Source organism: Manacus vitellinus, unplaced genomic scaffold, assembly GCF_001715985.3.
Source record: "Manacus vitellinus isolate BGI_N305 unplaced genomic scaffold, ASM171598v3 scaffold_34_pilon, whole genome shotgun sequence".
NCBI lineage: Eukaryota > Metazoa > Chordata > Aves > Passeriformes > Pipridae > Manacus > Manacus vitellinus.
In genome coordinates, this window is record NW_021940488.1 from 1399845 (window position 1) to 1423562 (window position 23718).

General features: G+C 43.3%; 1 protein-coding gene and 1 long non-coding RNA gene across 2 annotated transcripts in view; one reads left to right on the forward strand and one right to left on the reverse strand.

The window, feature by feature from the left end:
* Window positions 1-23718, forward strand: part of C2CD3 (C2 domain containing 3 centriole elongation regulator) — a 40969-nt gene that overhangs the window by 15649 nt on the left and 1602 nt on the right. Inside the window, exons 16-31 of the mRNA XM_025895576.2 lie at window positions 575-758; window positions 1623-1803; window positions 2873-3045; window positions 4785-4902; window positions 6073-6341; window positions 6791-6880; window positions 7911-8531; window positions 9310-9621; window positions 10895-11033; window positions 11704-11768; window positions 12513-12718; window positions 13432-13529; window positions 14335-14496; window positions 15266-15483; window positions 16845-17832; window positions 18434-18536. Of these exons, the coding sequence (XP_025751361.2) occupies window positions 575-758; window positions 1623-1803; window positions 2873-3045; window positions 4785-4902; window positions 6073-6341; window positions 6791-6880; window positions 7911-8531; window positions 9310-9621; window positions 10895-11033; window positions 11704-11768; window positions 12513-12718; window positions 13432-13529; window positions 14335-14496; window positions 15266-15483; window positions 16845-17832; window positions 18434-18536 (3927 nt within the window). The remainder of the gene's footprint in view (window positions 1-574; window positions 759-1622; window positions 1804-2872; window positions 3046-4784; window positions 4903-6072; window positions 6342-6790; window positions 6881-7910; window positions 8532-9309; window positions 9622-10894; window positions 11034-11703; window positions 11769-12512; window positions 12719-13431; window positions 13530-14334; window positions 14497-15265; window positions 15484-16844; window positions 17833-18433; window positions 18537-23718) is intronic.
* Window positions 19291-20834, reverse strand: LOC108640471. Its single transcript, XR_001921204.3, has 2 exons — window positions 20699-20834; window positions 19291-19775 (listed from the first exon to the last, which is right to left on the reverse strand). It is a non-coding gene; the product is annotated as an uncharacterized LOC108640471 (long non-coding RNA).

Genomic DNA, 23718 nt, shown 5'->3' on the forward strand with positions numbered 1-23718 from the left:
CACATTCCACACAGAATTATATTGTTTATATTCTTTTCTTACCAACTGGCTCTCACCAGTCTTGACCTTATTGCCTTTTTTGTTTCCTTGCATATCCACTGCTTCTATCTATACAAGTGCAGTAAAAAAACAAACAAACAAACAAATTTTAGAAAATCTTAATTCTCACAGCCTCATTATGAGGTTTTGCCACTACCTTTGAGTTGGATGTGTAAGAACTTTTACGTGCTGAGTTTTGGGGTTTGCAGGAAAAAAAAATTGCTCTCAGGCTTTCAATGTTTCTGTGACCCTGAGGAGGAAAATGGCAGATAATGGCTCTGTCCCCCATCTCAGGCTTCTTAGGTTCTCATCATGCATAATTATTGAGGTTGGAAAAGCCCTCTAAGATCATCAAGTCCAACCATCCCCCAGCATTGCCAAGGCCACCACTAGCCCATATCCCCAAGTGCCACATCTACACATCTTTTAAATCCCTGCAGGGATGACTCAACCACTTCCTTGGGCAGCCTGTTGAAATGTTCCCAGTTTTCCTAGAGGCTCATCCTTTCCATGTGGATTCCCTTTGTTTTGTTAGCAGATAGACCCAGAAGGAGAAGACCTGATGGAACATGTGTTTGAGATCCATGTGGAGAGTGTGAAAGGACTCACTCCCTTGCAGTCCACGGTCTGGGGAGAGGCCGACTGCTACGTCCAGTACCATTTCCCGGTTCAGGAGGCTGGTTGTGCTGCACTGCAAGGCTCTGGATTGCATGAGCATGGTAAATTTGGTCTGTAGTTCCTCCTTATTGCATTGCTTTAATTAAATATTGTTTAGTCATGTTCTCTCTTCCTAAGGAAGAGGGGGGGTGTTTTTCTGAGCATTCATGCAGCCAGTGCTTGTTTTCCTTGTAAGCTGTACTTGGACTGTCTCACCAAATGAAAAGCTCAGGACAGTGGTGGAGTCAGCATACCTGGAAATGTTCAAAAACATGTGAGTGTGGCACTTGAAGACATGATTTAGTGATGGCCTTGGCAGTGCTGAGTTAGTGGCTGGACTTGATGACCTTAGTGAGTGTTTTCAACCTTAGTGATTCTATGATTTTCATGGATACACCAAGAGAAGACTTGCTTGGTTTAGATCATTAGAACTGTCATGGAGTGGTTTGGGTTGGAAGGCAATGTAAAGATCAACCAATTCCACCCCCTTGCCATGGGGAGGGACATCTTCCACTAGATCTGGCATTGATCACTTCCAGGGATGGGGCAGCCACCAGTGCCAGGGCCTCCCCACCTTCACACGGAAGAATTTCTTCCAATATCCCATCTAAACCCACCATTTTTCAGATTATAAAAGGGTGTTTAAATAATTGCAGTTCTAGAAAAGAACGTAGGGTTGATTTGAGGGCTTTGGATCACTAACATGTAATCCCACTGAAAAATGACAGTCAGTAGCATTGTTCCATAGCAAATCCTGTGGAATTTGTCAGCTTTCAGCCACATTTAGCAGTAGTTTCCAGCCTGTGGCTCACAGGATCATGGTGCTGCATGCATTGCTTGGGTCCTGCCTCCTGAAGGATTGCAAGTGGGAAAAGTTTGAAACCCCTAAATGTCACCATTTTTAACCAACACTGCTTATTTTTTAGGCATCAAATTGAAGCCATTTCGAACAGCAACCACTCTGTGTGTCCCTGATCCCATCTTTAATGATGAGCATCATCATTCCCTGGTGGTTCCTGCTGATGTCCCAGTCCAGAGGCTCCTGGTTAGTGTATTTATGGCCCCAGGAGTGGCTGGAGGAGGAATCCAGTTTGAAGTCTGGTGCAGGTACAGAATAACATCCTATTCTTTGTAGATGGCACAGCAATACAGGTAGAGATGTATTCAAAAGCTGTGGAATGGATATTGCACAGTATTATTTAATAATAACTGAAAAAAATTAAAAGGTCATCGACATTTGATGATAAATATCTGCATTTCCAACCTGTAAGCCTTTTTTTCCTCCCCAAAAGTGCTAATTACTCTGTTCTTTTTACAATTTCTTTTAAAAATGTATGCTCTTAGTTTGCTTTCTTCCACTTTTTTGTCAGCACAACAATCTAAAATTAGTGTTTAAAGGCTTGACACATCTACATTTTACTTAATAGCACCCTGAAAGTATAATTTCATTGTATTTGGTTTGATTATTTTCCTACTACAAAAGAAATACTATAAAAGAAATTATATAAAATGTTTTGTAAGTTCAAATTGTTTCTTTGGCAACCAAAGCTAAGTATCATTAGTGGGAAGCAGAAGTCATGAAGACAAATAGCTTTAGAAAAACACAATAATCTGTTCATTCTGTAGTAAACAAGTCAAGCATTTTAAAGTTTGCAAAGTCACATGAGAATTACTGCAAGTTGTCTATTAGATAAAGTGCCAAAACTCGCTTCAGGATTAATGTGAAGCCATGTAACACAGTAAGAAAAGGTCTGGAGTAACTTTTTACACTCACAAAGTGATACCACAAATCTGTTCTTCAAGAGGCATTTTCATTTATTGATGGAAATTGAGAGTGGAGAATATTTGGTGCCAGATCCTTCTCTAGTTTTAATTTGGGATGCCAATTTTTTAGTGGAGTTTCTGCTTGTTGACCTGTTAGAACCAGTGAAAAAATATATTTATAACATTATCTACTCCCTTTCATTATTATTCATTACTTACTTTCATATGAAATTATTTGATTCCTTTCATAGCATTAACTTAAGCACTTACTGATTCTTTTTCCTGTGGAAATTCATTTCCTCGAGATTTTAACTATCTAGAGACTTGTTAGGGTTTGAAGACACACAAATTAAAGTTGATTTCTGTGCAGTTGTGAGAGAAATGTTGATGCTGCTTCTTTGTGTCTTCTCAGGTATTATTACCCAAATGTCAGAGACCAGCTGGTGGCGAAAGGGACCTTGCCTTTGTCACGGCTCTGTGCCATGGTAACTATGCAGCATCGGGAAGAAATAGGGATACAGACTTTTAATCTTCCATTGGTCCCCCGGGCTGATACCTCAGAGGAATTTCATCCACGGTCTTCAGGTAAGGAAGCCTTTGGGTTTTCACTTCATGTGGTAAAACCAGGCTTAGTAGAGAAGCCTAGGGGTGTGTGTATTGGTAAAGTCCTTCATCGTGCTGCCTCAGGAGAAGCAGGAAATGAAGATCCATGGGGGTGCAAAGACACAAGGGATATGGATGTATTAGGAACCACAGAAGTGCATGAGCAGGGTCACATAAGAATTAGAGCTTCTCCCACAGAAAGGATGTCGAGATCAACAGCCCAGCTGAACTGCTTCTACACCTGGGAAGGAAGCAAACAGGAGGAGCTTGATTTCACTGTGCAGCAGGGATATTGGGCAGGCCCAAGCTGACTGGAAGTTGGCAAAAGTAACACCCACCTACAAGAAGGGCTGGAAGGAGGTTCCAGGGACTTATAGACCTGTGAGCCTGACCTCAGTGCCGGAGAAGGTCATGGGACAGATCATCTTGCACTTGGCTCACAACAACTCCATGCAGTGCTAAAAGTGGCTGGAAAGCTGGAAAAAGACGTGGGGGTGCTGGTGACAGTGGCTGAACATGAGCCCAGGTGTGTCCAGGTGGGCAAGAGGCCAAGGGCACGTGGTGCCCCTGTGCTGGGCACTGCTGAGGCATCTCCAGTCCTGGAGGCATTTCTGGGCCCCCCATGGCAGGAAGGACATTGAGGGGCTGGAGCGTGTCCAGAGCTGGGGAATGGTCTGGAGCACCAGGAGTGGCTGAGGGAGGCTCAGCCTGGAGAAAAGGAGGCTCAGAAGGGACTCTTTCACTCTCTCCAGCTCCCTGATGGGAGGGTGGAACCAGGTGTGGGTCAGGCTCTGCTCCCAGGAAACAAGGGACAGGATGAGAGGAAACAGCCTCAAGTTGTGCCAGGGGAGGTTTAGGTTGGATATTAGGGAAAATTTCTTCTCCAAAAGAGTTGTCCTGCCCAGAGCAGTGGTGGAGTCTCCATCCCTGGAGGGATTTAAGAGCCATATGGCTGTGGCACTTGGTGACATAGGTTAGTGGTGGCCTTGGCAGTGCTGGGGGAACAGTTGGACTCCCTGATCTTATGGGTCTTTTCCAACCTAATCAATTCACTGATTCTGTGTGTAAAAATAAAGTCTATTTGCTTCCAAGGCAAATAAAAGTATGTATTTTTGTTGGCAAGTGAAGCCAACCAGGAGTGTTTTTCCTTCCAGCTTTTCACTGTTGCCATAATGAGTGAAAAATCAGGGATTAAGCGTGGGCAACCCTCAAATTCCCAAAAAATTGTATCAAAATACTTTCCTGACAAATAAGCTACAGCCTGTAGTGAAACTTGCTATGTAAGGCAGGGAAAAAGGGATCTGAAGAAGGGCTGTTTATGATGTGAGCAGAGACATCTCTAAGTTCTCTCATGGCTTTTTCAAATAACACAAACATCAGCTCTGGGAAGGCCACAAGGAATTATGAGGCAGCTTCTTAGAAAAAAGGGCTGTGAAACGAGCTGGGGCCAGACAGGTGAGGTCACTGTGCCACAGTTACTTTGTAATAGGTGAGTCACATGCAGCAGCAGAACATCTGTTCATTCCAACATCTCTTGGAAGATTTTGTCACTGCAGTGCTATAAAAAGCTGTGTTGAAATGCTTGAGGAGGGTATTTTAAAGCTCTGATAGTGCAAATATGAGGGCTTGTATTAAGAGGTATAGCTAAATATTGATTGTATTGGATGTAACTGTATTAAAACCAGACCACTTTTTTCCTTCCTTTCTTCCATTTAATCCAGGTTTGCTCGATGTGAGTGTGAGATACCAACGATCCATGAAAAAAGCAGGAATAACTGCTCAAACCATTTCACTTTCTGTACACATACACAGAGCAGCAGGTTTGCAAGCAGCAGCCAGGTAAAGCCTTGTTCAAAAAGGACCATTTTTCACTTGAAACAGCTTTATCTGGAGACAGCAGGCTGAGGCACGAGATTGGAATGAATTGTAACTGAACAGCTTTCCATCTGCAGAGACCAAGATTCAAAGTGGGTTCTGCTCTGAAGGAAAATTACCTTTATAAAGTCCATCAGTGGTTATTTTGGTCACTGAAACTGCAGTACAGGGTGGTAGCATTTGTCCAGTGAGGGATGAAGATTGGAAGGGCACAATTTCCTACATTTCCACATTTTTCTACATCATAGGCTGATATAAAATTGATATAAGACAATACCTATTTGGACATTGGATTTTAGTGTTACTGATAGTATTTGAAAGTTAGCTGAGCTCTGTTTTCTTGCATTTCACTGTGAGAACCTCAGTAAACTAACTAATAAATGAAACACGTTCCTTTCCACCATAAGGCTGCTGCTCAAAGTGCATAGGATCACCTGGATTTAGTTCCAATATGTGATTTTCAAGAATTAGAGAAAAGCCAACACTAGAGTCAATTCCATAAGAGAAGGATGGCTTCTTTCATTCCAGAGCAATGTTCTGACCCTTTCTCAGTATTGCTGAGCTCCTGATCCATCTTAATTCAAGTAGACCCTGTAAGATGAGGATCCCTGCCAAAGTCAGGGAAGTGATGGAGATGACCTCAGACTCCTCATCGTTCAGGTGTATGACCTCAGTAATATCTGAGTCTGGTTTACTTGTAAATGATTCCATCTGCAGATTTCCCCTCCTTTTGCTAGTCTGTAAAAATAATTTGTCTTGGCCTTTGGCTCCCTTCTGGAGCAGGGAGCAGGTTCTTTGGGAAGTTATTCTAGAGTACAGTGTATTTCTGAGGGTGCTGAGTAATTTCTCAACCACTTACACAGGTAAGAGGACAGCCATCAGCGATGGACCTCGCAATAGTTCCTCTTCCCATTTCCTATCTGTTCCTAGTTTGTTCAGATGAAAAAAAAGATGACAAATAATATGCAACCAGAACCCACATCTATTTGGACTTTAGACATTCACTGTTCTGTCTCATCTTTTCAGCATGAGGCCTTAAAACCTTTGCTTTAATTGTGTTGACTCCTAGATTCCTTGTACATTATATTAATTCTATTTATTCTTTTCTTTTTTTTTTTTTCATAATAAATGAAGAGCTGTGGCACAAAAGAACCCTGCAGTCCAGTACTATGCAGGTGTGGGAGTGAATTCTTATGTCTCTGTGCTCCTCTCCTTCCTGCCTGAGGCAGAGACACAAAACACACAAGCCGTGGCTTGTACTTTCTGCCCAGAGTTTGAGCATCATGTAGAGTTTCTTTGCAGCCTCATCATTCAGAAAAGCAGTGGAGAATCCTCTAGTCTGGGGGAACTCCTGCAGTCTGGCATCATCATCTTCTCTATCTACCATCAGAACACCAAGTCAGGTGAGGAGTACAAGTGGTAACAAGGACTGAATGCTGTTGCAGAAATCCCCTTAATTTTTAGTATAGAAAAGAGAATAGTCATAAAATCATAGAATAGTTTGGGTTGGAACTTCCAAAAACCATCTGGTCCAAACCCCTGCAATGAGCAGGGCCAACCACCACTAGGGCAACCTGAATTTGAATGTTCCCAGGGCCTGTTCTGTGATACTAGAAGTAATTATCTGAACTGGCTTTGGGAGAGACTGTTCCCCTGGTGCAAAGAGTTTTTAAGACTCCTGGTGATCAGGATCATTTCTTAGATGAAGAGATAATGCATTTAAAAGGATTAAAAGTGTTTTCTGGATGACAGCTGAGCTATTTGCTGTTGAGGCAACAGAGCTTTTCTTTGAAAGGAGGTACTAAATCTTGAGTTCCAGTATGGTGTATTTACAAAATCATTTCTTTTCCAGCCACTGACAGATTGGCTGATCGGGCATCGAGAGATTATCTCCTTGGGACAGTCACAATTCCAACCAGAGACCTGCTGACAAGAAGATCAGGTAATGCAGCAGCATTGCACTGCTGACATTCTGTGCAAATGCTGTTGGAATTTCTTAAAACAAATTTCATTCCCATTTTTGGAATGAAATGAAATCAAACCCATTTTGTGATTTGTCTGGGGTTTTTTTAGACCAAAGTTCTTTCAGACCATGTGTTCACTAAAAATCCTGTGTTAGAAAATTCATATAAAGGTTGTTTGAAGATCTTTTTTCGGGATGCAGGATGAATAGTAGCTGAAGGAATAATCTGAGGCTACTATGAAGAAATTTAACCACATCTCAGCTAAAACAAGTACCTACAATCCTTAGGATATTATTTAGTTTGTTTATTTTGTTTATTTTCTACCTTTAAGATGGAAAGTGCAAGAGTTGTAGTGTTTAGTGGAGGATCAGTGATTGCTTTTCAGATGTCAAAGCTGGAAACAAAGGTGTTAGATAATAAGAAAACAGTAGAATTAACTTGTTTGGTTGTTTTTTTTAAATAAGGTCTAAAATATCTCGATGATCCCTGTGGGTCCCTTCCAGCTCAGAACATTCTGTGAAATATCTGTGAAAAAATTATTCACATACCATTTCCACTCATGATCTCCTCTACCTAGTGTTAGTTTGGGATTATTTTGTTTTGTAGTAATGATGTTTTCATTATTGCCCTGGTTATTTCTGCTTTAAGTTCAGTATAGTTCTTATTTTCTCCAACACAAAATTTTGGGGTTATTTTTAATGGGAAGAGAGAAGGAAATAAATGAGAATACCTAATTTTATAATTGGAGATCCATGGTATGTAGCTTCATTGTAAAATGGGTATTGTAAATGAAATGGAAAGCAAAGTGCCTTTGGGATTGGAACTACTGAAATTTTCTGAAGTCTAATAGTTTGCTGCTTTTTCAGTTTAGAAATTATTTCATAAATTCCAAATGAGAAATAAACACCTCAAGTTCTGGTCCTTGACTGGTGGCCAGAGAGGTGACAATTCTTCACTGACATTTTCCAAAGGGCAGGATGAGTCTAATGGTGATCTTTCCTCCCGAAGGTATTTCAGGCTGGTTCCCAGTGACCCTCTCCAACAATCCGATGCCTCCACACTGCACAAACATCACACAGGCCATTGTGGGGGGGCTGGAACTTTCTGTTACCTTTGCTCATTGGGATGACAGAGAGCGTGTTTTGGAAACTGCTAAACTCCTGGGATGGAGCAGTGAGGAGATCCATGAAGACAGCATGGAGGAGGGCAAAGACTGGGAGCAGAGTGCCAACCCAGTGACTGTGACCATCTCCACCCCAAGAGTGTGGCTGCCACTCCACTGTGTGCTGCTGGCAGGCCAGACACACCTCGATAAAAGCACTTTTTGCTACCTCAGGTATAAGCTGTACAACCAGGAAGCCACATGGACTTGCCTTAGGCGGCCAAAATTGAGCAGTGACGCAGAGAATGTCACAGTGAACTTTAAGAAGCCAAACAAGGTGACGCTCAGAAGGAGCCAAGGGCTGCTGTGGTTCTTCAGGGAGGAGAAATTAGAAATCCAGGTGTGGTGGGCATATGGCAAAGAAGATGAGGTGGAAAGACCACTTGATACAGATCGTCTGATTGGATCTGCCTATGTCGACCTCGCAGCATTGGCAGAGAGATCAAGGAGAACACTAAGTGTTAGTGGTGAGTTCCTGAAGCAGGGTCATGTTCATTCCTCCTTATTGGTGATTTAATTTGGTTCCTTCTCTAGTCACTTTAAGCAAAATGTTTACAGCTTTGCTTTGTCCTGCATAGAATCCCAGAATAGTCAGGGTTGGAAGGGACCTCTGGAGATCATCCAGTCCAACCCCCTACCAAGGCAGGGTCACCTAAGCAGGTGACATAGGAACTCAGGTGGGCTTGGAATGTCTCCAGAAAGGGAGACTCCATGCCCTCCCTGGGCAGCTATTCCAGTGCTCTGCCACCCTCCATGGAAAGAAGTTCTTCCTCATGTTGAGGTGGAACTTGTGTTTTAGTTTATGGCTTTATGGTACCCATCTTCCACCAGGTAGATTTGTGGACAGGTCATTGGCTCTTCTTTTAAATGCACTCAGGAAAGGGAGAAGGTACAAGAGTTAAAACAAGTTTTTATTCTGGGTATGTGTTGTATTCTGCATAGGTGTATATACAATTATGCAGAGTCACTATTCCCAGGGCTCTCAGGAAGTTGATGTGGTTTAAAACAGTAATCTGAGCTGCGAGGGGGAAAATGAAGGTTTACTTAATTTGGGGGATTGGTCATGGATTTTAACCTTTCCAAGCTGATCCTTCTGACACCTCGCATAGAAATTACACTGAAAATCAAAATTCCTTTTGCTGGGCTGCTAGGAGATCTTTGCTGTAGTGAACTATACCAGCTGTTTCCCAAACTCCTGCTTTTCCTTTGGCTTGTTCAGCTGGTTGGTTGTGGATTCTCCTGCAGGGGTGTATCCAGTGTTCAGATGCAACGCTGCAGACCTGGCAGGAGCTGCTGTGCGTGTCCACGTCGGCCTCGCTCCCACTCCTGCTGCTCTGCCCAGCGGAATTCCCTGTGCCCAGGAATGCAGCAGCAGTGAGGATGAAGGCACAGGGAAACCCCCTGATCTGAGCCAGCAGGTCCCTGAAAATCAGCAGCTGGATATTTTAAGTCCAGGAATCACCAATGGCAAACCACAGGAAGAAGATGTGATGTTTCTGGAAAACACTGTTGCTGTCAATATCCTTGTAGAAAGAGCAATGCATCTAAGTTTAAAAGGTAATATCACCACCCCCCTCTTTTATTTTCTCTTTTCTTTCTTTTTTCTTTCTTTTTTTTTTTTCCTCTGTTCATACTCCAGCAAAATTTGGAACTTGCAGCCCCAGTCACTGTGTAAGTACAGGAAAAGCAGGAGATTAAACTATTCAGCCTATCTCCATGAATACAATCCAAAATATAAGTAACATTATGTTCCCTGTTACAGATGACAGCTGAATTCTGAAGTTAAGCCTTACCTGAATAACTAAACCCAAGACTTTGCCCTTTGCTTTGAAATTTAGGCTGAGTGTATTAAAATATTCCTTCCTGGCAGGGGATGTTTGGGTTTTGATGTGGAGTAGTTGGGGAATTCATGGGTTTATGGAGCCTTTTCCCTGGTCTATAAAGAAATGTCTTTGTTCAAGATGGGTTAAACCCTTTCAAACACATCAGGGGCTCTGGCCTTCACCTTGGGCCAAAATACAAATAGGAGTAAGGAACTGATCCCAGGTGAGTTTGCTGGAAACATCTCTGTTAAGATCCACGGTTTCACCCTCCAGGTGATATGCCATGAATATGGCATGGATGAAAGTATGACATGAATTGAAAATTCAGCTTTTTGCCCCTGAGAACACAACTAAAAGTCAAATATAAACCATCATTTAAGTGTGTGTAATTCCAAAAGATTCTGAGGCCTACAAGTGGATTTTTTTGTAATGATTGTAGAATCTTCTGGAATTCATAGTCTTTGGGAAACTGATGTGACATTGTTTGCTACTGCAAAGTTTCTGGTGAGATAAAGGAGGTTTCTTCTGAATATTGCAGAAACATTGCAATATTTCTGCTTTTAATTTACCATTTTAGGGGATTTTTGGAAGTAACTAATTGAGAGGCAATGGATACGCTGAAACAAATATAAGCTGGTTTCAAGAAGGAACTTTGTTCCTTATTACTGGCAAACAGGTGGCTCAGCATGGAGAGTAGCTCAAGCACTGGATAGGGTCTTGTGGACCTGGATTTTATTCCTAGCTTTGCCTCTGACCTCTCAGATGATCTTGGGCAAAGGGTTTTTCCATTTCTCCCTTGAATATTCCAGTATCTGCTCTGTAAATGTTCATGTAATATTTGCTCCCATTGTAAACATAAAGGGCTTTCAGCTCCACCAATGAGAAGAAGTATTTTCTAGATGGTGGATTTCCTTGCTAATTGTCTGGTTTTAATTGCTGAACTGTCTTTAGATTTTTTTATTATTACTATTGATAACAAATTTGTATTTAATTCTGTGTAATTTTAGGAAGTCCTTTGACAGAACGGGAAGTAACAGCCCCCAGTAGCTGTGTATCATTTGCTGTTGCTGGTGCAGATGCTCCAATAACTACTCCAGTAGTAGAAAATACAGACTCACCAGTCTGGGACTTCCAGGAACAAGCCAGGTAAGAAATGGGATCTCCCAGAGAAACACCCTGGATCTGAGAGCCAGGCCAAGTGTGAAAAGGACATGCATGTCATGGAATCACAGGTTTGGGTTGGAAGGGACCTTAAAATTCATCGAGTTCCACCCCCTGCCATGGGCAGGGACACCTTCCTCTAGACCTCAGCAGATCAAGTCATGCATATTCAGGAATATTCAGGAATAAACCTGTGTTTCCAATCTAGTGGCTCTTCTGGTGTTTCTAATACCTGAATTGCTTCAAACAACTTAAAAACTATTCTACAATTTGACAGTTCAATTTTCAGTTTGGGTTTATTTTATTTCCAGGAATGAACCTCAAATATTACAGCTTTCAACCATGACCTTGGTACTTTGCTGTCACTGTGTTGTTGAGTCATGAAATAAGCATATTTCTGTTCCTTCATGGTTTTATTGTCCTGTCTTTTAAATATGCAGCAAGAGTGAGGAGAGGGAAATAAGCAGAAACCCAAACCAAGTAAATATAGTTATGCTTTGAGGGCTCAATAATTTTGGGGTTTGTTTTGTTCCTGCCCCTATTAGTCCAGAAAGAAACTGGGTAGATACAGTGGCATTGAAACTCCAGAGGCATTTTACTGTACTCCTTCTTTTTCCTGTTTTGCATAAAATATTATGATTTTTGTTCTTAACAGATTATCCAAAGAGCTTCTGCTGGATCCACAGCAAACCTTGGTCTTCAAAGTGTGGCACAAAGCAGGTAAAGTTTGTGGTACAGTGTTGAGAGAAGTGTCTCTCTGCATCCCTTTCCTTGGGTTACTTGTATTTAATTCAAGGAAAATAAATTAAATAAATCAAAGACTAGAATTGTGATGACATTTTTACCTTGCACGAGAAGAATGCTAGAGAGAAATACCTACTGATTTCCCGGCCCTTGGCATCCTCCTTCTCCCTATTAATCATCTTACAAGGTTTGGTTTCTTTGTATTCTTTCAGGTTTTATTTTGACAGCACTTTAGAGGTTGGATTTTCCTACTGAAGGAAATTCTTTACTGTGTTCTTTCTGTCAAAGAAACTCTTTACTCTGTTCTTTACTGTCTCTTTTGTCAAACATGCTGTTTGTTGGCTCTGCAGTTGGTTGAAGCATAACCAGTTGTAACCAAATACTTTTATTTCTTTTTTTTAATATTAAAGTTCAGCTGTCTGATTTTTGCTTCCAAAATAAACTTCCTCAGCCTTCCTCTGTATTAGCCAGAGTAATGTGTGTTTACAGTGATACTCCTGCCAATCCCTCTCCCTTCCCTGGGCTTTCACTGGTTCTGCAGGGACATTTTTAGTTAAATAAGATAACCAAATAACATCCTCTTCTTGGATAGGATTGGTTGTTCTGGAAATTGGGTCTATTTCCAAGACATAATATAAGGGCTGTATAGCTGCCTGTGTTTCAGCATTCCTGAAAATGCTTCATTTCAATGAATATGTGTTTTATATCCTTCTTCTCCAGAGACTGAGCGAGTGATTGGATTTGCATCCGTGGACCTTTCCCCTCTCCTTTCCGGCTTCCAGCTTGTGTGTGGGTGGTACAACATCACAGATTTCAGTGGGCAGTGCCGAGGACAGATTAAAGTAGCCATTTCTCCTCTCCAAAACATAAATAATCTCAAAGAAGAAAGACAGGCCAGGGCCCGAACCCAGCCGGAAAGTTCCTCTGTACGTGCTTCCATTTCCTCCCCTCTGATGTTTAATCAGATTCCTCCTAATTAGCACCGAGTCTCCAGGTTTCTGAGCAAATTCACAGCATTCTCATGTGCCAGTCTGTGTAAAGGTATCAGAAACACTTAATTCCTTGGGAATTCTGTTCCATGTGTCCGTGGGAGCTGCACACCAACACTAGTTACAGCACTCAAACCAAGTCATGGACATTCCCAGTAGCTTCACTCTGCTGTTTGGATTTTTTTTTAGGGTAATAATCTAAATAGTGTGGGCTTGGATGTCTGGGAGCTTGGCATTGTTCTGTTCTGTTTGCTGCTTTGGGTGGCAGCTGATGGCCAAAAACATACCATAAATTCAGCCTTTCATTTCTAATTTGGCAGGAATCTGTTTTTCTGGAAGATTTGTCATTTCTTCTGGGGTTTTCTTTATTCTCTGGACTTTCCAGATACACTGGGGTGTGTTATACACTTGTAATGGAGCCCCTATCCTACTTTTCATCAGTTTCCTCTTTGATACATGGGAGGAATTAACAGAAGTGTCTGAAATGAGAGTGTTGTGAAATGGTACTTTGGCCCAGTGCTGGAAAATCCACTGAAAATTTAAAGCTATTTAGAAAATGTGAGGTTTTGTTAGTTCAGCAAGATAATACTTTAATTTCTCTTATTTTCCTGCTGTGGAAGACTCAGGTACAGTGTTCCTCTTCATTCTAGGGGAAGGCAAGCTTTCTACCATTTCCTGGTAATGCTGCAAACTTTTCCAAGAAGATGCTGAATTCCTTGTCAAAGGAAGTGAGTGTTTCTACCCAAGAGTGGTGAGTCCACAGACCATCAACCTTCTTGATTATTTTCAGGGCTCAGATGAAAAAGGCAAACCCTGTCAAAGGTCTTGTTCTTAAAAACTAGAGGAAATTCCCCTTCCCAGTGAGAGGGCAGCACAGGAGATTGCAATTCTGGGACAGGTTCCTTTCGACACAACCCAGATGTTCTTTTTCTTCTCACTGATATTTTCATTTACACCCTTGTAAATTAGGATTTACATGATGCCATTCCTAAAACTGGCAGGTTCTTCTTCCAGGCTCTGATTGTGTCTGTCTTTACTTTTATTTTTAATAAGTTAAGAGAGAGTATTCCTGATATATCCCCTTTATTTTGCCATAAATTCTGCCTATGACCAGTTAATGATAGCTGGTAAAATGCTGTAGTATTACATATTCCAGGAGTAAGACTGTCAGATATCCTGCAGTAATTCCTGCTTTCTGTTCCTTAAAACAAGCACCAAATATATTTAACTAGTGATAGAGTGTTTTAATTCATGATTTGTTTAATTAGCCTACAGAGATGATCCTTTTCCCACATGTATCTTTGAAGTTTAGAGGGATCGTGGCTCCACCATTATGGGATCTGAGCTAGCGTGGGAGCTGTCAGTGGGCATGGAGAATTCCCAACCACACCATTAACTCGATTTTGGTGTAAATGCCATTCCCATAGACATTTGAAAGAATTAATTGTGCCTCTTTAAAGGATTTCAAGACACCGGATATTCTTAGTTGGCAGACTCTTCACAATTAGAGATTTCAACCTGGTTTTTGGCGTTGAACATAGGGCTGTTTTTAGCAGGATTAGTGCGCCTGGAACACACACGCCTCGTCATGAAGAGCACATGCAGAATGTGCGCAGGTTCCACGAATCCCTGCAGCAGGAGGGGAACACGCGGCGGGCAGCAAGGCTGGACTCGGCGTCACCGTCATCGCGTGCCGGTCTCCTCACTGCCCTCAGGTAAAATTACAAGGGAGTGCCAAGCCTTGGGTTTGCAGAGCAGAGCTTGGAAGTGAAGGATCCAATTTCGAAGGACTGGAGTGAAACAGCATTAGCAGTGTTTCCAAATCAGGAGAGAGTGCCTGGATTTATCTGTCCTGTCACACAACACGTGCCATGAAGACAACAGTCCACTGAACTGGTTTACAAAGATAACCTGTAAGCGTTTTTATGGTGTGTGGAGCAGGTTATTCTTTCCCAACAGGATGCATTTCTATTTGCTAGAAGCACTTTTCTTCTGACTGTATTCTAGGTTTAAATCAGGTATAAATTTAGAAGAGTATTAAAGTCTGTAGGACTGAAAGAGACTTTCTGAGGTGTTTGATCTCTTCCCCTGCTACCACAAGCAATATATCTTAAAATCCTTGGATCTTATGCAGGTAGGAATCCTCAGATTTTTATCAAGCTCAGACACAAAATCAATTAATATTCTTGACTTTATGACTTGTTGGAAGGTCATCTCAAATCCAACTGCTTTGATTAAATAAGTTTAAAACTAGCTCTTTTTTTAACTTCCAGCCCAAGTTTCATGGCTAATTCAGGATTTGTTCATGAGTGTTATCCTCTTACTTAGAGCAATCTCAACATTTACCTACTGATCTATTTTTCAATAACCTTTAATCTTGTATTTGCATATTTACATGCTGTTGACTGGAAAGATACAATTAAAACCCATTCACCACAGGCTTTTTTATCCCATTCTTACCAAATTTCTTACCACTGCTTCCAGAAGAAACTTGAATGAGCTGGATGAGGTTCAAAGATACTTCAGCCAGAAGCTGACCAGGTCTTTTCCTGACTTCAGTTACGGCAACACATCCAAACCAAGCCATAAGGAGCAGGAGAGGGACCATCATGGCTCCATGAGCAGAGAAGTGGATCCCAAAGGATGCCATCTTTTGGAAAAATCCAGTCAGTTGGTGTCTCAGGTCAGCAGTCTAATCAATGGTAAGTTGTTGCTGTGAGTAGCAAAATGACATGGAAATCAATTTAAGAGCTGATGCTTTTAAAATAATTTATCAGAATAGAGAATGAACTGTAGCTCAGAGCTACAATTGCTGCCAGTGGAAAAGTTACTCCATGCTTTTTCTGCCAGTGGCTCCCTACAGGGAAGCAGCCCTTCCAAGAGATGGAGTTAAAGGGCACATCCCTTTTATGCCAGGATTTGCTGTTCTTGTATCACCACCTAAACTTCTCTTTTATTTTTTTTCTCTTTATTCTTCAAGTTTTGCTCTTTTTATTTCCCTTCTTATCCTTAGTAATTGATTTTCTGCTTCTTTACATGCTTTTCTCTACAATCTGCCTCAGACTCTTCCTTCTCCTTTCCCAAATGTCCTCCACCATTCCCTTGGAGCAGGACTTGCCTCGGAATTGTTTACGATTTTACCTAACACTGCGAGCTGTGAATAGGATTTGCTCACTAGGAGCCAAAAAAAAAACGTGATTGTGGCTTTTTAAGGAATTTGTAAAATCCCTAGAGATTCTCAGGATTGCATAGATTTAATTAATTCCAATCCCCTTTTTCAGGGTCTGTGTTAGGAAACACAGCCCTGCTGTTTGCAGCCCTGACAATTTTACCACCACAGCTGAGCAACAGTGAATTCCTGTGTTACAAATATTTCATTAACAGTTGTCTATCATTTGATCCAAGTTGGGAAATTCGACTGGAAGCTGGAAAATATCAGTAACAACTGTGTGCACAAAACTGGGGAACCTGTGGAATGGAAAGGTGGAAAGATTATCCTGCCCACCTTTCCTGTCTAGATTATTTCTTTTTCCTTCTCATGTGCTGTGAACTGTCCAAACTGGATTTAACCACTCCAAAATACCAATAGAATCATAGAATTATAGAATCACAGAAGGTTTGGGTTGGAAGGGACCTTAAAGATGATCCAGTTCTTCTACCCTCTGCCATAGTCAGGGACACCTCCCACTAGACCAGGTTGCTCCAAGGCCCATCCAACCTGGCCTTGAACACTTCCAGGGCTGGGGCAGCCAGAGCTTCTCTGGGCAACCTGTGCCAGGGCCTCACCACCCTCACAGCCAAGAATTTCTTCTCAATATCCCGTCTAACCCTGCCCTCTGACAATGGAAAGTTATTCCCCCTTGTCCTGTCACTCCATACCCTTGTCCAAAGTCCTTCTCCAGCTCTCTTGGAGCCCCTTTAGGCACTGGAAGGGGCTCTAAAGTCTCCCTGGAGCCAGTATTTTGCCTTTTTCATTGGGATTATCTGGAGAAAGCCAAAATAAATCAATTGTAAGCTGAATTGTTTCTCCATGCATTCACTGATGCTGTTTTTTGTTAACCAGACTTACAGACCATAACTAAAAATAGCAAAGAAGCTTCTAATGTGCATCCAGACAGCAGCAGGAAGCCAGGTGCTGTGGATGCATCCAGCTGGAAGGAGGAAGGAGCCAGACTCGAAGTCCATCAAGGCCGGCTGGACTTGGACCCGCCCAGAATTTCCAGCGATCCACAGCAGCCGTGCAATTCTGGGAGACCTGTGTTTGAGAGACACATGTTGCACAAACTCCTAGACCCCATTGTCCCTGAAGATGAGCATCCAGTGGATTATATCCAGGACGATGAAGGTGCTTTTGACATCCAGCCACACAGTGAAGAGGAATATGAGGAAGATGTTATAGAGCCACAAACTCTCAATGAAATAACAACCGTAACAGACAGGATGAGTCCCTGGTCCAGTATGATCTCTGAAACTGGGCAGGGGGCTGAGCAGCATTCCGTGGACTCCAGGCCTGGAGATCAGCACTCCATGGATGTGGGTTGTTTCCAAAGGGAAAACAGCAGCACCAGCATCCTGCAAGGGGACAACCAGAGCGAGCTCACCGCCCTGAGCCCATCCACGAGCCCCCATGCTGGTGGGAATGGCAAGAGTCCTTGGGAAGCAACGGAAGGCTTCCAAAGCTTCAACAGCGGCATGGAAACAGCAGAGAAGGAGCCCCTTCAACCTGCTGGACGGAGCCTCTGGGACAGAGCATTTAACTCTGAACCCAGAAAGAAGAATGTCGAGGTCCATGCAGGCTCCAAGGAATTACTGCCGTTCCCGGGAGACATGGATTTGATCAACCCAAAAACCAGAGGGAGAGAGGAGGAGGAAAACGCAGAGGATTTAAATGAAGAGCATCGTGACAAGGAAGGAAGTGGCTCTGATGAGAATTGTGTTAGGAGTGTATCAACCCAAGCTGGCTCGGAAAGAAACAGTGAGAGTTTTCCTGATGACGCCAGTGAAGACCCACTGGAAGGGTCAGAAAACTCCATCAAACCAAAAATCACTTTGTATCCTTTTTACTCTTTCCTTAAACACTCCTTGCATTCCCAGAGCGTGTCTTCCTGCTTACTTAGACAGTCCCTGGCCTCGGGAAAGAGAAATTCACTATGTGGAGCTCTTCCCTGGAAATGAAGACCCTGTTACTTGTGTTTCACACAATGTAGTGATAACTCTCTTGAAGCTTTTAACCAGTATATTTTGTGATCTTGTAATCTTGTAATTCCAATGTGTCTTCTTGCATTTTTCCCCATGTTGTTTTTCTCCATGTAAAAGAGCTCTTGTGTTTCTTCTGTGTGAAAAGAAATGTGATTTATTTTGCTTTTAAGATACTTCCCAACGTTTCTTGCACAGATCCCAAATCTTGCACTCAGTTCCACTAAGCATTCTTGGAATTTTTGCAGGATGAAGTGCTCTACAGATTTGTGAGGTACTGCTGTAAATCAGGTCGGTGTTCCATGCTCTGTGAGAGAACCAGGCATTCAGAACAATAGAATATTGATTTAAATGAATGAGATTCACTGTCTGGGATCCATTAACAAGCTTATTGCACATCTGGAGCTGTGTGCAACTACTCACTGCCAAAGGTTGTTCCTTAACAGCTCTGCTCAGATCTGATCCTGTCATTGTTCCGAACTTCTTCCTCCCGCCCCAGGAGATGGAAGCCTCCATGAGACTGCTCAGCACTTCTTCTCATCCTTCCATGGTTCTGAAAGTAAGTATGGGATGCCATTTCCTTCACTGTCAAACTTAAGTCCATTCCTTAAAGCAGGAACAGAAGTACTTCTCTCTTCTTTTGCCTGCAAGCGCTTGGCTTAGAGGTGGTGGCTTCCAAATCATGTCAAGGAGAATCTTCCTGATCCCTTTTCTCTCTGTCAGGATCATTTTTAATGTTCAGTGTTCATAGGTGTGTTGTCTGTGCTCATCAGGATGAAATGAGGGAATTTGCAGCAGGAGAGGCTTTCCTGGAGAGGCATCAAGTAACTGTTCTGCGACACAGGTAATAGCAGAATAACTGGCATGATTGTTCCTCCTGCAGCAAAACTGTGTTTTACTGAGGTTCACTTTTTTATGTGCATAAATATTTATTTACTGCAAGAGGTTTGTGGCTCAGTCATTTTGAGGTCTACATATTAATCTTATTTTCAGTACTTTTCATAAAAAAGAGGGAAAGCGACTTCTTACACAGGGAGATAGTGATGGGATAAGGGGGAACAGTTTTAGACTAGAAGAGGAGAGATTTAGGTTGCATATTAGGAGGAAATTCTTTGCTGTCAGGGTGGTGAGGCCCTGGCACAGGTTGCCCAGAGAAGCTGTGGCTGCCCCAGCCCTGGAAGCGTTCAAGGCCAGGTTGGATGGGCCTTGGAGCAACCTGGTCTAGTGGGAGGTGTCCCTGCCTATGACAGGGGGGTTGGAAGGACATGAGCTTTAAGGTCACTTCCAACCCAAAACATTTAGTGAGTCTATGATTTTACAGAAAAGTTTATTAACTCTCTCATTTTTAAAATCCATCCTCATGCCCCCTCTCAGAGCAGTGTGTGGAAGAGAAGGATCTCAAGAACTGGAAGCCTGAGTCTGACGGAGAAAAAGAGTAAAAAAAAAATCTGGGTTTCATGAGGCTCTGCAAAACTCAGACCCCTGGAAGGTGGTCACAGATCCAGGCTGAGGCCTGAGCTGCCACAGCACCTCCTGAGGTCCCCACATCCTCACAGCAGGAGATGAGACAGCATTTTTGTCTCAAAATGCTGCCAGCCATCCCACCTCACCACTGCTTCATCAATCTGTGAGGGAAGACTGGGAAAGCAGGGAGTCAGACAAGCCAGAGAGGGGTGGCAGGAGCACTGGAAAAGCCAGGAGAGATGTTTGCCAGCTGCCATGTGAGCGAGAGGAGTCTGGTGATCTTCAGAGAACAGCTCGGGTTGCAGCCATGCTGTCACGCTCAGTGTTGGCTGAACTGTGCAGAAACCAAACACCCAGGTTTAGAAACTAATGTTCCCAAGGCCACTTAGAATGAAAACTATGAGAAAGCAGTTTTGGTGAACTCTGTTTTACCATTGGCAGCAGCAAATTTTCTTCACACAGGGTGTTTGATGGAGCACGAGGCACAACAGAGTCCTGTCTCAGCAGACCCTACAAGTGCTGCAGCTAATCCTGGAATGAGGCTGGTTTGAGATTAGCTATATCCAAATAGTGCCTTGCTAATAGTCTATCTAATTATTAATCATTTTCAGGGCTGTATTTCCAGCCACTCAGCTGAGAACTGCCCAGAGAGGGAATTCAAATAAAACTGGTATTAGTGTTAAACCACAGGGTTCCATGAGTTCAGAGCTATTAGATCCTGCCTTATTCTGTTCTGATTCGTCAAGGACACTGTTTCCAGTGACATAAGGGTTCCTTAGAGTGTTTGTTTTGTAGGTCATACAGAGGGAAATCAATGCATCATCTTATCTGGGAGTGATCAACAAACAGCCTAAAAAAGAATCATGGAATCCCAGAGTGGTTTGGGTTGGAAGAGACCTTAAAGCTCATCCAGTCTCACCCCCTGCCTTGAGCAGGGACACCTTCCACTAGAACAGGTTGCTCCAAGCCCTGTCCAGCCTTGAACACTTTCGGGAATGGGGCAGCCACAGCTTCTCTGAGCAAACTGTGCCAGTGCTTCACCACCCTCAGGAAGAATTTCTTCCCAATATCCCATCTAACCCTGCCCTCTGGCAGGAGGAAGCCATCCCCTCTTGTCCTGTCACTCCAAGCCCTTGTCAAAAGTCCCACTCCAAATATTTTTTATTTCTTTCCCCCCTCACCTCTAGGAATATTCCAAAAGGATAAAAAAACCAGTTTTACTTAGAAAAATTCTTATTTGTATATAGATAGATTTACCTTCAGTGGGAATTAGACACAGCCTTGAGCAAATTCACAATAACAGGTTTTATATGTTCTAAAAATGTCCATGGCAGCAACAGCCGAAACATCCTTTTTTGGTTGTGTTGTGTCTTCTTGATCTGCTGGGTCTACTTGATTTCCTGCTTGGAAAGCAGGAATAGGTGCAACTCCCAGGGGAGGTTGTAGCCTGTTAACACACGTGTTTGCTCTCCTTCATCCCTGGGCACAAACAACCACCAGCAAACCTGCTGAGCCACAGTCCTGAAATATTCCCTGGCTCCAAACCCTACCCTCTCCATGACCTATAAAATGCTCATGGATCTGTTTGCTTTAATCCAGCCCCTGGATAATCCTCAGCTGGTGTCAGTGTCACTGCCATTCCTATAAAAAGAAAAGTGAAGCGTGATCCTCAGTGCACAATCCCTTTCCCAATGGAATGTGGGAGCTTCCTGCCTGAGCACCAGACACTTGAAGTCTGAGAGAGAGAGAGAGAGAGGGAGAATCCTGGGATGGGCTCTGTGTGTGCTCAGTTCGGAGTCTGGATGAGCCTTTTCCTGGGGTGAGGAGTGGTGTAAACACAACATTTTGGATGTGTGCTCTGGAAAATATGCAGGAGGTGAAAACTGATGAGTAGAAACTGCCTGTTTGGTGGATCAAAAGGGAGGTTTGATGTCCAAAAAAAGAGCAATGGAGCTGGGGAAGAGTCTGGAGCACCGGGAACAGGGGAACTGGGGGGGAATTCAGCCTGGAGAAAAGGACGCTGGGAGGGAACCTTCTTGCTCTTTCCAACTCCCTGACAGGAGGATGGAGCCAGGTGGGGGTTGGGCTCTGCTCCCAGGGAACAAGGGACAGGACAAGAGGAAATGGCCTCAAGTTGCGCCAGGGTAGGTTTAGGTTGGATATTGGGAAAATTCTTTCCCTAAAAGTGTTGTCCAGCACTGGCACAGGCTGGAGTCCCTTGTGGATGTGGCACTTGGGGACATGGGTTAGTGGTGGCTTTGGCAATGATGGGGAATGGCTGGACTCGATGATCTTTTGCATCTTTTCCAACCTCAGCAATTGCATGATCCATGACTCTGGTTATCTGTGCGAGCTGGGAGTGTTAACAGTGCTTTTAAACCTCTCTCACTTTGATTCATGCCTGTACGTGTAGAAAAGCAGCAAGGAGAGCTGCTAAACCTTTCCCACAGCTGGAAGTTCATTTTTAGGAACATCCTTGGGATAGATACACACATCCTAACACCTCTGCATCCTGCACATTGGAACGGAGGTGTGAAAATGGGAGGAGGTCTATTTTAGCCCCTTCTATCTGAAACAATGTGTTAGTGATGTGTTTTTCGAGCACACCTTGTTTACTGACTTCGGGAGCAAACAAACTGCTCTCCTTCACCTTGGTGAGGTCAAATAGCATCAAACACCTGCTCCTGTGTCATGGTTTCCATTCCTGGAAGTGTTCAAGGCCAGGTTGGAGCAACCTGGTCTAGTGGAAGGTGTCCCTGCCCATGGCAGGGGGTTGGAACAAGGTGATCTTTAAGGTCCCTTCCAATTCAAACAAGTCTGGGATTCTATTCCTCACTTTCAAAACAAGAGGTGCTGGCTCTCCATCCCTGGCTGAGCACGACAACATGTGTGGCACATGGAAAAGGGGAACTGTGAGAGGTGGGAAGTGCAGTTTCATGCACCTCTGAAACAGGGTTAATTAGTAGATTTGTGGAATTTTCTAGAGAGCTGCATAGTGATGAACTCCAGGATCAGCACTGAGTCTGGTTACTGCCCCTCTCCAGCTGCTCCTGATGTTTTGGCTGTTTGTGGACACATGGGCAGAAAACAGTGTGGGAAGAATGAGCTACTGACTTGGTCTTCTCTGGACAGTCCTGCACTATCCAAGAGAGGTGCTTTCTGCAGTCCTGCACTATCCAAGAGAGGTGCTTTCTGCAGAGAGCAGCTCTCTCTGCTGATTTTTAAGCTTCCACTGTTGCCAGGTCTGCATTTAACCTCTCTTGGCTCCTGACATTTTGTTTTAGGAAAATCATCCTGGAGAATTGTTAAGAAGAAATGAGAACAAAGCAAAGATTCTCCTAATTATCCATGTATGTTATTTCAGTGTGATAAAATGGGAAGTGTTTTAAAGTATATTTATCTGCACACTGTCACTTGAGCCTGTAATGTACAGTTAACCAAACACAAGGACTTGCTTGTTCCTAAAAAAGCCATTTGCCTCTAAACATCAGAGAGGAGCTCACTGAAACAGAATCCTGGTCCCTCCCTCTTGGGAGGGAGCTGGTCACCTCAAAAGACCTTTCCTGGGACTCAGAGAAGCAGTGATGTAGGTGAAAGGCCAGACTGGTGGATCAGCTTTCCAGGAGCCTTTCCTGGCCCCGCAGCTTCATCCTCTAAAGGCTCCCAAAGCCAGATCATGGCTTTCTCAGTGCTTCATATGCATGAGCTGGCTCTCGCTGGGGAGAAACATGAGTTTCTTTGTAGCTGAAATTACCTGTCTTTAGTGCTACAGGAACATCTGGGACAAAGCCAGGCTTCTGGGAGGCTGCCAACAAACCACAGAGGAGGTGACACTGCTTAATCCAGGGGTTTTCCTCTTGAGGAATGCTCCTTTGGGGTCCCTTCAGCTGAGCCTGGCTGTTCTGATCCACTTAGATGCAGAGGGAAACCAGGTTCTAAAACATTCCTGTAAGCGAGATTAAGGCACAAACGAGGCCAGATGCTGGATCCCAAAACGATAATTCAACTTTATTTTGTAACACAAAAGAGCAGAGAGAAAGAAGGAAAACAGAAAAGTAGGAAAAGCTAAGGGTAACTGTTAAAAGCACAGGGAACAGGAGTTACCACCACCATGAAGTGCCACTGGCTTGCAAGCTGGTCTTCTTCCCTACTTGCCTTGTAGCCTCCTAGGAAGGAGCTGAACTGGCAGAGTAACAGTGGCAGCAGCTCCCACAGCAGTCCTCAAACAGCCCCTGCAGGGGGCATGGCCCTAAATACCCTCACCATGGTAGCCCTTG